General features: G+C 39.7%; 3 protein-coding genes across 3 annotated transcripts in view; 2 read left to right on the plus strand and 1 right to left on the minus strand.

Moving 5' to 3' along the window:
- Positions 1–3,148: 3,148 nt before the first annotated feature.
- Positions 3,149–4,451, minus strand: rhov (ras homolog family member V; the record flags this gene model as incomplete). The annotated part of the gene is made up of 3 exons (XM_079255807.1): positions 4,229–4,451; positions 3,964–4,022; positions 3,149–3,595 (listed from the first exon to the last, which is right to left on the minus strand). The coding sequence occupies exons 1-3, from the start codon at positions 4,431–4,433 to the stop codon at positions 3,149–3,151; spliced, it is 711 nt and encodes a 236-aa protein (XP_079111933.1). The 5' UTR covers positions 4,434–4,451.
- Positions 4,452–5,413: 962 nt separating this feature from the next.
- On the plus strand, positions 5,414–10,311 carry vps18 (VPS18 core subunit of CORVET and HOPS complexes). The gene is made up of 8 exons (XM_079255913.1): positions 5,414–5,786; positions 5,901–6,042; positions 6,278–6,369; positions 6,609–7,213; positions 7,360–8,622; positions 8,742–8,951; positions 9,140–9,376; positions 9,553–10,311. The coding sequence occupies exons 1-8, from the start codon at positions 5,684–5,686 to the stop codon at positions 9,847–9,849; spliced, it is 2,949 nt and encodes a 982-aa protein (XP_079112039.1). The 5' UTR covers positions 5,414–5,683; the 3' UTR covers positions 9,850–10,311.
- Positions 10,312–11,171: 860 nt separating this feature from the next.
- Positions 11,172–17,315, plus strand: part of ino80 (INO80 complex ATPase subunit) — a 36,236-nt gene continuing 30,092 nt past the window's right edge. The window contains exons 1-14 of the mRNA XM_079255988.1: positions 11,172–11,233; positions 13,464–13,528; positions 13,662–13,853; positions 14,075–14,232; positions 14,370–14,437; positions 14,558–14,704; positions 14,797–14,917; positions 15,014–15,219; positions 15,304–15,357; positions 15,529–15,732; positions 15,859–16,063; positions 16,272–16,339; positions 16,426–16,647; positions 16,913–16,993. Coding sequence (XP_079112114.1) covers positions 13,702–13,853; positions 14,075–14,232; positions 14,370–14,437; positions 14,558–14,704; positions 14,797–14,917; positions 15,014–15,219; positions 15,304–15,357; positions 15,529–15,732; positions 15,859–16,063; positions 16,272–16,339; positions 16,426–16,647; positions 16,913–16,993 — 1,686 coding nt within the window. The 5' untranslated portion in view covers positions 11,172–11,233; positions 13,464–13,528; positions 13,662–13,701. The remainder of the gene's footprint in view (positions 11,234–13,463; positions 13,529–13,661; positions 13,854–14,074; positions 14,233–14,369; positions 14,438–14,557; positions 14,705–14,796; positions 14,918–15,013; positions 15,220–15,303; positions 15,358–15,528; positions 15,733–15,858; positions 16,064–16,271; positions 16,340–16,425; positions 16,648–16,912; positions 16,994–17,315) is intronic.

The following is a 17,315-nucleotide window of genomic DNA, read 5'->3' on the forward strand; positions in this document are numbered from 1 at the left end:
GGCTATAGCCATCTCGAGAGAGAGAGAACCACACCCCTGGTTGTAGCTGCTCGCTTTCCTTGAAGTTGCAGTATTTGAAGCAGTTTGCTGCCGTTTAACTCCTGTTTTACATGATCAGCAGCCATTTGTAGTTCTTTTAAAATAAACCAAAAGAGAAGCACGTAGAAATTTGTTCCCAAACATATTTTTGAAATTTTACATTGAGGAATAGTCTGAAATCATCCCATAGTTCTTTGATGCAGTTTGTTGCAGATTAGTGAACCTTTGCCCATCGCTGATCTGTTGCTGAAAAACCTAGCTACTTTTCAAATGCTACTCCCTTTGTTAATCAAATCAAATCAAATCAAATCAAATCAAATCAATTCAAATCAAATCAAATCAAATCAAATCAAATCAAAATATTCTTTATTTATATAGCACTTTTCATACATGAAGCGGCGCAAAGTGTTTGACATATATTAAAAACAAAAAAATACAAGTATACGGACACACCACACACATTTATGCCAATAATTTATAGCCTGTTCCAACTTTTTGAAGTTTTGTTGCTTCCATCAACTTATAAACGAGCCAATAGCTACCATGAATTGGTTAAGTGTCTCAGTTTCATCATCTGATCTGCTGTTTATGTTTTACTGGGTATATAATACGGGTTTATGAGATTTGCAAGTCATTCAATTCTCTTTTCTTTACAGATAATTGTTTATTGTTCATTTATTGTCCTATAGCATCCCAACTTTTTCCAGAATTGGATTTTTACAAATAAACTTCTTTTTACTACAGCCATACAGCCTACTTTTCACCTTTCCACCCAGGCAATGTTTCTTTTGTTTTTATCCAAACCAGGCAACTACCTATAGTTATGCACAGGTAACATGCATTCACTTATTATATTTCTTATTATTATAAGGTTCCATCTTAGCCTTGTATCTTCATATTAAAAAAAACACATAAACAAAAGGAAAAAAAAACCCAAAAAACAAGTTCACTGCGGGTCCAGTTGTGACAGAGTGTCAAATGACAAAACACCAGATCTCTCCTGTGACCCTCCAGTGAGGTCAGACGAAGGATGTGCCACATTAACCCACTGAGAACAGAAGTTCAAACAGAACCCTGACACACTGCCACATGATGGACGGCACACTGACTAATAGCAAACAGATTGCTGACGTATTGGGGTGATGTATGTGTTTTATATTCTAGGTCAGTGGTGACTCAATCACCCTGCTCCGGACAAGACCTGTCAGGTTTCTAAGTGTTTTATATCCCTTCTCTACTCCGTCTTTCCCTGTCAGCAACACTTCACATTGCTGCGCAAACAGTGCCCCTGTCCGTGTTAATTTTTCTCCAGCTCAAGCACATAAATGGCATAAAAGGCCTTTTTCAGTTAGTTTCAGTATAACCACTCTGACAAAAGCCACTGGTTCCTTAAGGTTTCATGAACACTGACCGGTACTCCCATTGTTGGGATATACCAACTGGCTTATGTTTATTCTTAATCAGTGAATCTGACTCAATCACTCTCTGGTGAATGCCCCCTTTCTCTTGTCAGTAGCCCTTTGCAATAGACACATGAAACAGCTATCACCGCATGGCACTGCCCAACCCCATCAACAGTCATGTGGATTCCATTAGAAATGGCCAAACTAATGCACTGCAAGACCCCTGAAACTACTTATCATGTGCTAATACGGAAATGAGTTCAGGAAGCATACCTGGGGTGGTGGGCAAGATCCTTCAGAGCCGTCTCTTTAAAAACTTTTCCTTCAGTGTAAACTAGCTGCTGCTATCAGACATGATAAGTGGTTGGGAACTGGATTGTCAGAAAAGCCATTCTAAAAATATACATAACACAGAATTGTAAATTACTCTCAGTTTATTTGCATCACATCGTTCCGCCGTGTAAAAAAAAAGACAAGTTGGAGAAGAACATGTTGGTTGAGATCATCAGCAATAATGCTGAATCATATCAAAAGATGTTCTGCAGGGTAAAATTGTGATTTCCAGTTTTATCTTTATTGTTTGTTTTGACAAACAGAAAAGAGAAGTTGGCTTCTACAAGAAGCATAATTCAGCCCATACTTACAAACACTTTCACATACACCACATATTAATGTGCAAGAGTGCAAAATATTACTTTTTTTTTTATAAAGCTTTTGGAGAAGTATTTTCTTACAGTTACACCCACATATAGGCTGGTAAGCATCCTCTATCTGGACTCGTTGGGTTTCTGAGGAGATCAAGGGTACATTGAGGACATAAACAAAGAGAAGTGAGAAAAGAAAGAATACCAGGCTTGTGATGTCGGTGGGAGGATCTGCAGACACTCCTGCAGTGCTTGCTTTTACAGATGCAGATTGATGAGAGACAGGGACAAGAAGCCAAAGGTTACCGCTCTCCTGCAACTTTTCACTGCAGACGAGAGGATGTTTCAAACCGGTTTCTGTCCTGACTGAACAATTCAGACACCAGAGACACATATCTTTCGGATTTAAAAAAACAAAACAAAAAAACCCCACAAAATCCTGATGCTGTGTTATCGGTGGTGTCAAAAATGTCAGTGTGATCAGCTGACTTGCCCGAGGACAAGAAAATACCCAACCAAACCAGCCAGGGAAGCTCTGACGAGCAGGTAACAATGCGGCATTTCTCACTGCGACCTGAACACACAGCTGCTGCATATAAATGGGCTGCTGCAGCCACACAACAAGAAACAACGCCCATCAGCTCAAACACAAAGTCCTCACACTTTCTGTTCTCCCTTTGCTTTCAGGCTGCAGCCGCTGGCAACAGATCATGCAAATTCACAGCTTTTACATCCTGGTGTGGCTTTTCTCTCTGTGGCAGCGCTCTGCAGCTTGCCTTAAAAGTCTCATGTGATTGCACCTTTCTCTCAAGCATTACACTTTAGTTGATATACATACTTTAAAAAATATATAGGAAGTTGCATTTCAACAAACATTTGAATATATATCTGTCTCACGGGGTCTGGACGTGGATGTGGGTGACCTTTTGGCACTCAAGGAAAACTAAGCCCCTTTTTCAAACAATGAAGGATGCAACAGATCTTGTATGTGATGAATGTGAAAGTAACATGTTGATATAAATTAATAGTTTGTCCACAGCCCGTAGGGTTCACAGGACGAGTTCAGATGAAGCAGAAGAACTTCTTCCAGCTGCACCTGGAAAAAGCTTTTGTGCGCCTGTCGGAAAACCTCCTTTTCTTGCTCTTACGGGCTTTGTTCTTTATTGCGGCAAAGATAGCCGCATCAAACGCCTCCTTCAAGTTCTTCTGGGTTAGCGACGAGCACTCTATGTAGTCTGTGGCCCTGATTTTGTCCGCCATGCTCCTCGCCCGAGAGCTTGGGATTGGCTTAACATTAGACTGGTCCAAGTTGATGAGGACGTTCACGTCCAGCAGAAGGTCCGACTGGGTCCCAACCAGAATGATGGGTGAGGATGGGTTGTGAGCCCGGATTTCTGGCATCCATTTCGTGGTGATGTTGTGGAATGAAGCGGGGTTGACCATGCTGAAGCACAGGAGAAAGACATCTGTGTGTTCGTAGGAAAGAGCTCTGAATTCATCAAACTCTTCCTGCATAGAAGACAAATTAAGGGTTAGTATCAAATATACTCAATGCAGACATGTTGGATGAATGGGTGACAGAGAGTGACTCACTAAAGTAAAAGGAAAAGATAATCTATTAACATTCAGAGTGAAATTCTGTTACTGAGTCACATTCTGGATTAAGCAAGGATGTGCTAGAATGTGAACTTCAAAGTTCACACCTTCAATCATGAGAAACAGCACTGGGCATTTGAGGTAATTAATTATGTGGGACAAGTAAATTACCACAGAACAGACAAGACTTCTGCAGTTCAGGTTAAACTTAGAAAATAAAAACCACACACAAACACCCTGATTTGTATCTGTAATAGAAAACAGATCAAATGTAGTCATACCTGTCCAGCAGTGTCCACAAGCTGAACTCTGACAGGAGAGCCTTCCACCTGGACCTGGCCTGTTGGAAATTAGAAAGATCACTCAGTTTGTTTGTTTTCTCCTCTTGTCACATTACATATATAAAATCCATTTAAACTGTCCAAATCTTAAACAAATCTGTCACTTTTTCCTCTCTTAAAATAACTTATTGTGGTATATGGGATTATGCTTAAACGTGGTTACATTTCTATATGATTAGAGATAACTTAATCCCAAATAACTCACCAGAGAACACATCAAAACCCGTCTGTTTGTACTCTGCTGGATATCCATTAGATATGTAGCTGACAATCATGCTGGTCTTCCCGACTGCTCCGTCTCCGACCAGCATACAGCTGATCACACCGGGATCCAGCTCGTCCTCCCGGGTAAGCCCGCAAGCTGAAGGGACTCGGGACTCGTGGTAGAAGTAATCCATGTTGGGTGGCATGTCGAGCAGAGTATTAAACCTCTGACTACCAACTCTAAAGAGTGGATGCTGAGAGTCGGCTGTGTGTCTGTCTGTCTGCCAGGTTGGATGTCTGTTTACGACTGGAGGAGTAAGCTCAGTCTGCCTGCAGTAGGTGCAGACACGCGTGGGGAGGGACGATTTCGGAAGCAACTTTCTTCTCGATTCATTGTATGGCCACACAACAGGTTGTAATTTGCATAGACACGCCCACTCATAACCCCCCCCAAATAAATTAAAGTAAATATTATTTTCCGCTGACAGCAATAAATGAGAGAAAGGTGGACATGCAGCCTTAATTTATTTTTTTAGGGACCAAGCTATACGAAGGATAGTTTGAAATTATTTTTTAATATTACTAATGAAGTTGTAGATTTGTTTTATTTCTTTGAAAAAAAATTACAACAAACAAAACAACAGCAGCAACAACAAAAACAAACCAAAAAGGACTATTATCTGTTTTTCAAGCAAACATAAGATGAGATCGCCAGTTGCTCACACACGCAGTAAAAACATTCACTTAAAGAATAAATAGATTAAATACAAAATAAATGCAATAAATCAACAGGATAATAACATAGAGAGTAAATTAAACTCAAATCATGAAATATTCTCAAACCCCAGAGGGAAAATAATGATTATCATTATAAATAAGTGTTGTTCGGTCCTTTAGGCTTTTATTACTATACTGTCAGAATAAACTTTTAAACAGAGCATTTTTAAGTTAAAAAAAAAACAGAAGATGAAGATATTATCTTTCTCTCTTGTGTACAGTCAAAAATACTGAGACAATACTTAGAAAGGGTTTTCCAGGATTCTGTGCGCCTTTTCTTCCTAACAGCTCCGCCTGGACAGCTGGACAAAGTGCGCCCCCTACCGATGAACGCGCCACTCCTTTCACAGAGATCACATGACTCTGTGCATCACCTGATTACGATGGTGTTCTGCACTCGGAAGCTGAAGAGGTTGCTATTCTATCGCAAATGATTGAAGCGTCACGTATTTTCTTGTCAAGGCTGCATCGCAAAAATCACACATTGTCAATATTGCCTCTCCGTTTAGACTTACACGAAGAAAACGAATCTTGTGAGGTTTTTACGGGTGGATTTTGCTATAGCTAGTTAGCTAGCTAGGTAGCAGCTATGCCACGTTAGATTTGATTCCTCGTTAGTCGTTTAATGTGAGCTGTGTGAATTAGTTTCGTTTTGATTTGTGTTTATGTAAATTGAATCATGGCTTCAATTCTTGATGAGTACGAAGACTCTCAAAACATCAGGCAAGGTTCACAACAGCACAGCCGCCTGTCTACTGCCAACATCGGGATAACGCACTCGGGTGGGTCTACTTCTCATTTTTAGCCACATAGGAGGAAGGAGCGCTTTTAAAGAGAATACTTGTCCCTTTAACTAAATACTGCTTTTATTGACAACATTTCGTTCCTTACTGAAGGCTTTGTGAACGTGCGACTTGAGGAAGAGAAGCCAATATTCAACAAACAAAGGATCGATTTTACCCCACCAGAGAGGATCAACCATCTGGCAGTCTGCAACAATCAACTATGCATGAGTCTGGGAAAAGACACTTTGCTGAGGCAAGTGCAATTTTGATATATGCAAGTGCAATTTTGATATATGCAAGTGCAATTTTGATATATGCGCTATATACAGTCATATAGTTACTGGAGTTTTTGTTGTTTTGTTTAATTTAAATTCATAGCTGATCTTCATTGTTATAATCACAGTATACTCTGCAGTTGTTTATTATTGTTGGTGTTGCTTTTGACTTGATGTGCATATAGAAATTAATTCAGCTATTGTCAAATATAGGATTGACTTGGCCAAACCAGATCAGCCCAATCAGACAGAACTGGGAAGGAAAGATGACAGTAAAGTGCACAAGCTGTTCTTGGATCCCACTGGTGAGCAGAACTGCTAAAGTTCATTCAATTTACTCTTCTGGAAGTATTGTCCAATTAAAGAGCTTGTAGCCAGTTTTTTAATGCTGGTTTTCCTAGCTGCTGCTTCTTATTAATATTATTATTATATTTGCACATTTGGTTCTGCTTATGTATAACTTATAAGATTGTTGTGTAAGTATCATGTTTATGGCATATTAAAAAACAACATCTGTATCCTCCTACATAATTTTCTGTTGCAGGCTCCCATCTGCTGATCAGCCTGAGCACCAGTGAGTGTCTGTACCTCAACAGGAACACCCAGAAGGTGCGCAGTCTGTCCCGCTGGAGAGGCCACCTCATCGAGAGCGTGGGTTGGAACAAGCTGTTTGGCAATGAGACCAGCACAGGTCCCATCCTGGTCGGCACGAGCTTAGGCATCATCTTTGAGGCTGAGATCTCTGCAAATGAGGGCAGCCTGTTCAACACCAACCCAGATCAGTACTTCAGACAGGTCCACTCTCTGGAGGAAGACGGCAAGCCTGCACCAGTCTGCTGCCTGGAGATAGAGCGAGGCCTGGAAAACAAGTACTTTATTATAGCCACCACACGCAAACGCCTCTTCCAGTTTGTGGGTAAGGTAGCTGAGGGATCGGAGCAACAAGGCTTTAGCTCAATCTTCAGTCAAAATCAGGATCTTCTGCCCAGTTTCCAGGAGTTCCCAGCTAACATGGGTTACAGTGAGATTACCTTCTACACCTCGAAGCTTCGGACATCTCCCAAGGCTTTTGCCTGGATGATGGGTAATGGAGTTCTTTATGGTCAACTGGATTACGTCAGACCAGATTCCCTTCTCAGTGATGTCCAGGTAAATACATCTATTGTAGTTTGCAAGACCTTTTAAAGTTTGTCTCTTAGTTAGACTTTGTTCTAAGCTATCCACATTCAGTCCAGTTGTTTTCACATTTTTGCTGTGTGTATTTCATCCCTTCTTTGATTTTCTCAAATAAACAGGTATGGGAGTACACCCCAGACATTGACCTTAACATCAACAAACCCATCTCCATTGTGCTTACACAGTTCCACTTCCTGCTCCTGCTTCATGACCGAATTAAGGCCATCTGCACTCTGAATGGACAGGTGGTATATGAGGATGTGTTCCCTGATAAATTTGGCACCCTCAAGAGGATGATCAAAGATCCTGTGGGTGGGCTGGTGTGGATCTACACTGAGCGGGCTGTTTTCCGATATCACATTCAGCGAGAAGCCAGGGACGTCTGGCAGATGTACATGAGCATGAAGAAATTTGATCTGGCCAAAGAGTACTGCCGTGACCGGCCTGAGTGCATGGACATGGTACTGGCACAGGAGGCTGAGCACTGCTTCCAAAATAAGCGATACCTGGAGAGCGCCAAGTGCTACGCGCTAACACAGAACTATTTTGAAGAGATAGCACTCAAGTTTATCGAAGCCAAACAAGAGGAGGCCTTGAAAGAATTCTTACTTAAGAAGCTAAATAATCTGAAACCGAGTGAGAGAACACAGATCACCCTGCTGGTCACCTGGCTAGCAGAGCTCTACCTAAACCGCCTCGGGCAACTTGAGAGCGATGGCGCCAGCATCCTCGTCCAGGAAACCCGCGATGAGTTCCGCCAGTTCATTAGCAGCTCCAAGCACAAGGAGTGTCTATTCAACAACCGCAGCACCATCTACGACCTCCTCGCCAGCCACGGCAACGTAGATGACATGGTTTACTTCTCTGTCGTCATGCAGGACTATGAGAGAGTGATATCCCACCACTGTCAGCATGATAACTACAGTGCAGCTCTGGAGGTGCTTGCCAAGCACTGTGATGAAAAGCTCTTTTATAAGTTCTCCCCCGTACTCATGCAGCATATTCCCAAAAATGTGGTTGATGCGTGGATTCAGATGGGTAAGAGGTTGGACCCAAAGAAACTCATTCCAGCTCTGATGAACTACAGCCAGATGGGCAGCACCCAGCAGATCAGTGAAACCATCCGCTACATGGAGTTCTGTGTGTATGAGCTGAATGTGACAGAAGAGGCCATCCATAATTACCTGCTGTCACTTTATGCAAAGTACAAGCCAGACTCTCTGTTGTGGTATCTGGAGCAGGCAGGTACACACACCTCGGAGATCCACTATGACTTAAAATATGCCCTGAGACTGTGTGCAGAGCATGGCTACCTCCAGGCCTGTGTGCTGGTTTACAGGATTATGGAGCTTTATGAGGAGGCTGTGGATCTTGCTTTACAAGTAAGCGATGAATGTTTCTGGGTGCATTTAAATAAATATATTAACAAATCATGAAATTTGCTTGATAAAATTTGAAAGGCGCAACTAATCTTTTTTTTTTTTTTTTAATCATCCAATAGGTCGATGTAGACCTTGCCAAGTCGTGCGCTGACCTGCCTGAGGATGATGAGGAGATGAGGAAAAAGCTTTGGCTCAAGATTGCCAGGCATGTGGTGCAGGAGGAGAAGGATGTGAAGAAAGCCATGAACTGTCTGTCCAGCTGCAACTTGCTCAAGATAGAAGACATCTTGCCTTTCTTTCCAGACTTTGTCACCATTGACCACTTCAAGGTCTGTAACAAAAACTGGCATTTTGTTTTTTGCTTTTTCTTAATCTGTACCTGTATTTGAAGTTGTCTCTGTTTACAATGTCTGAAATGGGCAGAGAGTGCCATATACTGTTCCAATCACAAAGTACTATGTTACTTTAAATGAGTATACTTTATGCTCTGATTTACTTTCTAATCATGGTATCTTAGGAGGCCATCTGCAGTTCCCTACAGGAGTATAACCAGCACATTGAAGAGCTGAAGCAGGAAATGGAGGAGGCCACAGAGAGTGCTAAACGAATCAGAGAAGACATCCAGGAAATGAGGAACAAGTATGGCGTTGTGGACTCGCAAGAAAAATGTGCTGCTTGTGACTTTCCACTGCTTAATAGGTCCTTCTATCTGTTCCTGTGTGGGCATATGTTCCACTACGACTGCCTGTTCCAGGTAAAAGGTGCTTCTGGTCCTTTCCAGTCATACAAATATATCATTATGTCATTATTTGTTACTGCACATGGAATATTTTTCTTTTATTTGATGCATGATTATTTGTTTAAAATGTATTACTAAAGATAAAGTTTAAAAGATATAAACATTTTTTTTCTTTTTTCTTTACTTTGTAGGAAGTGACACCTTACCTGTCAGCCTACAAGCAGAATCGTCTGGAAGAGCTGCAGAAAAAGCTTGCTGCAGCAACACAATCCTCAAAATCCCGCCATCGTCAGGCACCAAAGGAAGAAGGAGACACTTCCAGTCTTGGGAAGGGCAATGCGGGTACAAGCCGCGAGCAGATCATATCAGACATTGATGACATTGTTGCATCGGAGTGCGCTTACTGCGGTGAACTAATGATCAAATGCATCGACAAGCCATTCATTGATCCGCAGAAATTTGAAGAAGAGAAATCCAGCTGGCTGTGAATTCATTTTCAATGTGAAAATGAGACAAACAGTAGCCTACCTTCTGTATGTGTGCAGTGGTGCATTGTTCAAAGGACTGATTAATTAAATTGAAATAGACATTCACCTGATTGCCTGTTGGTAGTGCCTACTTCTGAACTCTTCAGCTTCAGCTCACCCCAGCTTGTTTTGGTGTCAGTATTTGAAGCAGATGGGAAAATCTTTGCACTTAATATGGAAGTGTTTATAAATTTCTGTCCAAATTTATTTTATAATGTGTTCAGTGAAGTGCAACGGTGTATTATTATCAGATATTGCCAGGACTGTACACTGCAGATTTGTTGGAAACTGAAGAAATGTTGAAAGGATAGAAATACACTACACTTATTTTATCTGTTAAATACTTCAGAATATGTGTTGTTGGCACATTGATAACAAAGCATAGACAAGGATGTTTTCGTGTTGTATCATATAAAATTGAATTGTGACTCATTAGAACTTGACAGTTTCAATGGGAAAATTGCTTTGTTTAAAGTGTAATAAATATTTAACAATGTATTTTTTTCTGAGCTTCATTGAAGTATGGCTAAGCATGTCAAAGTGTCTCAGGAGGTAGACACAAGCAAAAGTATGGCATGGACAGGAGTAAGATGAGAAAAAAGTTTTTAGTTAATGGTTTGGTCAGATATAGAAACAGGCTACATGTGTGGAAGCTGTCTGATTTTCCATCAAATCCAGTTGCAATTTATTATGATTTTTTTCATATCTTGTCAGCAGCAATTATGAATATAACAAATGACTAGTAACTGATTTCTTTCATCCATTTTTATTTTGGTACCTAACTGCTTTAATTAAGTTTTAGTTTTTGCTAAGATATTTTTAAAGTATTCTACATGAATACTCAAGAAATAGAAAAGTCGAGGTTGAATGTAGGATTATGCAGCTGCCAGACCTTACCAAAAACGGAGTTCCCGTATGATGACGTAAGACGTATCTCGGTCATCTTCGCACAGTGCAGACCCTATCAATCGACATCGGAAATTAATCGATGTCTTTGTATTTTATGTACTAAGGCGGCCGTTAGTTCCATATATGCGAGTATTACATTCTTGGTTTAGCAGCAACGTGTAGCAGTAGATCATTTTGTCCCTGTTGTACCCTCAGAGACACCGACAACATACAGTCCCGCTGTCCAGGATCGATTAAAATGCCTGCTCCTTGCTGTAACCTCGCCATGGCGTCGTGTCTCTGCTCTCTCAGTAACAGAAAGTGGCCGCCTCTCTGCTGTTGTTGCCGACTCAAAGCTCACAGACTCGCTCGGCGCCTCAAACCGCCATTTTGGAGTCAGAGAACCGAGAGTCGGCAGCAGCGCTGGGAGAGCCTTAAAGGGGGACACGGGGCTGAGGTGAGAGACTCCACAGTGGTTGTTATGGCGAAAGAGCAATGGGGAAGATGGCCAGGAGGGAGAAAGAATTAAAAGATGGGGATCACACATTCACCAGGCTACCGAGCCTCTCTTCTCAACCGCTACACGGGTATGAGAGGCGTAGGCGAAGGGCCTTGCTGCCGCTGCATCGCGACGGCAGGCAAAGTAGTGAATTGCTATTAAACTGATATATAATACATTGTTTAGGCTGGGAGGTGGTGGCCTTAAAGAGACAGAGTCGATTTGAATACCTTATATTTATGTCGTTAGACACGGGTGTCAAAGCGCCTTGGTGTTTCATAAGCTAGCTGGCTAACATTAAACATAAAATGCGTTATTAAGGAAGAGTTTTGTTCCGTGAAATAGATTACTTATAAACCACCAAAGTTAATCGTAACATTAAAACTGGTTAGCATAAACCAGACAGCTGTCAGTGTATGAGTGAACCAGTACCTTGACCCCTTTACTCACTGTGATCACACAGGCGGCTAGCGGTCGTTAGCCTATATGCTACAGACTAGCTAGCAAATTCCCACCAATACTAGCTTCGATTAGCAAGGTCGCTAAAAATAACAGATACAAAATAGTCCAGGAAGGCCCGTGTTATAACAAATAACACCGTAAGTTATGCCTTGTTTCAGAAACCATCTATTGTGTTTTGTTTTGTTTTTTTGTTTTGTTTTTTTTTAATAATAGCAAAGAAGGAAGGGAACAATAATAAAGTAATGTGAACACACACACACTATATATATATATATATATATATATATATATATATATATATATATATATGTGTATATATATATATATATATATATATATATATATATATATATATATATATATATATGTGTATATATATATATATATATATATATATATATATATGTGTATATATATATATATATATATATATATATGTGTATATATATATATATATATATATATATATATATATATATATATACACATATATATATATATATATATATATATATATATATATGTGTATATATATATATATATATATATATATATATATATGTGTATATATATATATATATATATATATATATGTGTATATATATATATATATATATATATATATATATATATGTGTATATATATATATATATATATATACACATATATATATATATATATATATATATATATATATATATATGAGTATCTACCAATAGCTTTAATTATCAAGTAAGAACCATGAGTCTTAAGTAACAGCTGGCTGAAGGCTTCACAGATAATAGTACAGCCCTGATCAGAATAAGTACCATCGATGATAATTTTTAATTAACTCTAGAAAGAGTTTAACGCTGCTTTGGAACAGTACAAAGTGAGGATTTCACCCTGTATTATACACTACACACAAATGCATTAAAAAAAAGGCAAGACTGATGTTTGCAACGACTTTCATTGTTATATCAGAGTTTTTTGTTGGCACAGAAAAACATGTTACAAAATTTTGTCATGGAAATGAAGAAAACACTCAAAGTAAAACCTGTAAGCAATTCCTTTCTGCTGTTGTGGTTCTTTGCTGTATCTTATATTTGAGAAATTAAAGGCATCAAAGTTGGCAAAATAGCATCAGAATACCAATCCTCAATGTTTTAAAGGCATTTTGAAACATGGTTATGTTAGTCAACTGCATTTTAGATAAAGTTTGCATTGTAGTGAAAGAAGTGATGGATTATTTGCTAATGGACACAGAAACACACCAGGTTGATTTCTAACAAATTGCTCATTTCACCCGTACAGGCAAACCTTCCTATGGTTGACTCATTAGTGGTTCTGAAATCAAACTTTAGGGCCAGCTGCAAATGACAGCATATTTCACCTTATAAAAGCCTTCTTAGTCATGTTCATCAAAAGGATTTTATGAAAACATAACACATAAATGGTGAATTGTCATTTAGTAATAATTCACTCTAGATCTGTCAGTAAATTTCTGAAGTTTTTAGGTGTAAAGCGTTCCATTTTAATCTGTATCAACTGAAATGATTTGCAAGAGGATATATAGCATTGTTCAATATGTCTATAATGCAGGAAGCAAAGGGTACTAAATATTTATTTATTTACTCTTGCAATTATTTTATTTCTGAATTAAATGCATAAAATGTATCGGTCCTGAATTTTCTATATTATATTATATTATATTATATTATTCAGTGACTGTGTTTTCAACCTGTAGGCTCTTTCACCTTTGTTTGATCATTAATCTCAGCATCAAGAACAATGGCATCTCTTACTGAGGAGGTGAGTGTATACAGTAATTTGCAGAATTAACCGTGTTTGGACACATCCAGTAGTTTCCTGTAACTGTTAGTCTGAACCCAAGTTTTCTTCCCATGTTTTTCTTACAATTTGTTTCACACCATTTAAATTTCAGTGAACATTTCTGCCCTGCTGGGCAGAGGAGAGTGGGCTGCATGGCATCAGGGCAGGGTGGCAGACTGGAGGTTGGTGCATCTGGGGTCTCTGGCCTTGCCAAACCTCTCTACCTACAGCGCTTAGAAAGATCGCTGAAGTTGGACAGTTTTCTGCACCAAACTGCTGCTATCTTTAACAGAGACATTACAAGGTACTGAAAAAGAAGCATGTAAGGGTGGGGTTAAATTAGTTCAAAATCTTGGATTTGTGTTGGGTACCAACTGTGGCTAAATGAATTTAAAAAACAAACTGTTATATTGGGGTTGTTCATCCTTAGATTTAGACAATTTCTTTTTCATTTGTCTATTGATTTGAAATGTTCCATCTCACAGAAAAGCCCTGGTTTCTACATATAAATTTGTCTTGTTGTAGTGATGATAGTGATGACAGTGATGACTCATTGGGGACAGAGTTGTTCCTGGACTCTTCCACTCAACATGGAGCTCTGACTGTGAAGACTGAGCCATGTGAGCAAGAGGATGGGTTACCAGATAGTAAGCCCCTTAATGGAGTACTTCTGCAAGGTAAAGGTAAGTTGGGCTTTGAAATAGCTTTTTAAAAATCTTATTTATAAGTCATTACTTGAGCATTACAACCAAATTTTCCACAGTTAAATGGTCCCTACTCATATGTGTAATTTTATGTTCTCTCCTTTTGAACTAAACAGACCAAAAAGCAGATAAAACCAGCCTCTATAATTTTTCCAAGCTGAAGAAGAACAGGAAATGGCTCAAGGTATTTGAAATAATTTATTAAATTAAGATCATCACTTGCAGCCTGGCGACTTCCCCATTTTCATGCTGTGTTTTACCTCCTGTTATACACATTTTCATATCCCTCCTCTTTCCTCTGCAGAATATCCTGCTGAGTGACGACACAACAGATTCGGACACAGACTCCGATGATGCCAGCTTCACTTTGTCTCGGGAGGAGATGCACGACATGCTGAGGCTGCACAGGTACACCAGGCAGCATCAGAGCAAGTTCTACTCTGACCGAGAGGTACAAAATACACTTGCGTTTGCAGTTAGTACTATTGACATGGGTTCTTGTGATTTTATTCTTGTGTTTGCTATGTGTATCTTTTCATGCAGCTTTATCAGTATCAGTACTATAGCACTGGCCTCCTATCTACTCATGACCCTTTCTACGAGCAACAGCGTCACCTTCTGGGTCCAAAGAAAAAGAAAATTAAAGATGAGAAGAAACTTAAAGGTAAGAAAATGGAACACTTATGATAACCTCACTGAAACAAACATTTGCGAAATAACTTTGTTTTCTTTGTTTTATGGCTCGTATTTGTCTTTTTAGCCAAATTGAAAAAAGTGAAGAAGAAAAAGAAACGGGGAGAAGGAGAATTCCTGGATGAGGATCGTCCTTATGTTAATAGGATCTTTGCAAAGTTTTCCCACGATGCTCCGCTGCCCATGGTGAAGAAAAAGCATCTCACTATTGAACAGCTGAATGCACGGCGACGAAAAGTATGGCTTACCATAGCCAAAAAGGAGATCCCAAAGGTTAGGATGTATAAAGAAATGGACAGAACATTGAATTTCGGTTTGGTGCCATATACTGAGGCTTATGTACTCTTTTTGTTACAGTCCTTCAAGCAGAAGACATCTGCAAAGAACCTTGTATTAACCAACGCTAAAAAGGTAAGTGAAGTGGTCACACTACTGTACAGTCAAAATAAGTTCTTACAGACATTAGAAAATCCTTTTGTCCTTAGTTTCTCTCATATTTTCCTCTTTTAATGGTTGACTTGTTTATTCTAGCCCTGTATCTTTGTGAAGACTTGTCATAAGCGTTTGTTTTATTTTACCCAGTTGGCTCATCAGTGCATGCGAGAGGTGCGGCGTGCAGCTATCCAGGCTCAGAAGAATTGCAAAGAAACGCTGCCTCGTGCCCGACGCCTTACCAAGGAGATGATGCTCTACTGGAAAAAATATGACAAAGTGGAAAAAGAGCACAGAAAGAGGGCAGAGAAGGAAGCTCTGGAGCAACGGAAATTAGACGAAGAGATGAGAGAGGTTGGTGGCAAGGAAGCTAACTTTAAGTTACTATTCTTTTTTTTAAAAAAAACTAAAAAAAAAACAAACCTAAATGGTGATTCATTATATTTCTGTTTGTGCCCCCCTGCCCCCAATGTCTCTTAGGCTAAGCGCCAGCAGCGTAAACTGAATTTCCTCATCACCCAGACGGAGCTTTATGCTCATTTTATGAGTGGCAAAGCCAGCATGGGAGGTCCAGGAGGTGATATAGCTCAGGAGGAGATTCTGAGTAAGCTTGAAGACAATGCAGCCCAGAGACAAATAGACATTGGAGGAGGAGTAATGGTCAACATGGGACAGGAAGACTATGGTATGAATACAGCTATCTTGTTATTGATAACTGATGGTGGTATATATTAACTTCACGTAATAAATACACAGTAATACCTTTGTAATAACATCATTGTTTCCTATTTTTTTCTCTGTTTTGGCGCTGCACTCTGGCATGTGACAAAGGATGATCAGATTTAATCTTATTCTAGTGGTTTCATTTGCAAAATGACATTATGTGATTACAGATAGTGAATATTATAAATCTCAGGCCCTGAGGAATGCCAAAGAAGCCTATAAAATTCATCAAGAGAGGGTAAGCTGATGCATGCACACCCATACTTCTTCCAAACACACAAACCCTTCTGTACTTTGCGTAATCTGCAAAATCTGTTCATTTAGACAAGAATGTTTGATGAAGAAGCTAAAGACAGTCGCAGCGCTTCCCTACACACAGCCAGCGGCTTGTCCTTAGGCATCGGCTCTGGGTTTGGAGAAAGCTACAGCCTTTCGAACCCATCCATCCAAGCAGGAGACGACATTCCTCAGCCTACAATCTTCAACGGAAAGCTTAAAGGTTACCAACTCAAAGGCATGAACTGGCTGGCCAACCTTTATGAACAGGTAAACATGTCTGTCTCTGAAACTGGGAACTTAAAGGAATGAGTTTGGTCTTTGTGTGTCCAATGTAAATATCTGGCGGTTGGATGAACATAGTACAGTGGTCATCTAGTGTGTGAGTTTAGCCTCAGTGGAAACAAAAAACCAACTGTCTTATTAATCCAGCAATCATTGCTGAGTGTTTTTTTGGCAATCCATAATATCTGATTAATCATCCACAAGGAATCATTTACTATTTTCCTCTTTTGTTTTCTTCTTATTTCTGCAGGGAATTAATGGAATCTTGGCAGATGAAATGGGACTGGGGAAGACAGTTCAGAGTATCGCCCTGTTGGCCCACCTAGCAGAGGTGAGAAAGAGGACTGGGTCAAAAGGCTTTTTTTTACACCACTTTCCACCAAAGCATGGTGGGATTTTCACTTGTCTCTACTATTGTTTTTGACTCATGGAAACATTGACTATGCTGCAATTTTGCACACCTGCATCCTTTAAAGTCCCTGGTTTCTATCTATGTATTTTGCAAGTGCTGGAACATTTCGTTGCATGAGCAATATGTCATATTTCATAATATGAACAGCTTGTTTCCCAGCTCTTTAGATCTCTCGGTCTCCAAAGACTAAAAGGGGGGGGAGAAATAAAAAGGTGGAAATGTGAGCTTTTCAGTCCTCTGC

Source organism: Telmatherina bonti (genome assembly GCF_933228915.1).
Source record: "Telmatherina bonti genome assembly, chromosome: 16".
Taxonomy (NCBI): Eukaryota; Metazoa; Chordata; class Actinopteri; order Atheriniformes; family Telmatherinidae; genus Telmatherina; species Telmatherina bonti.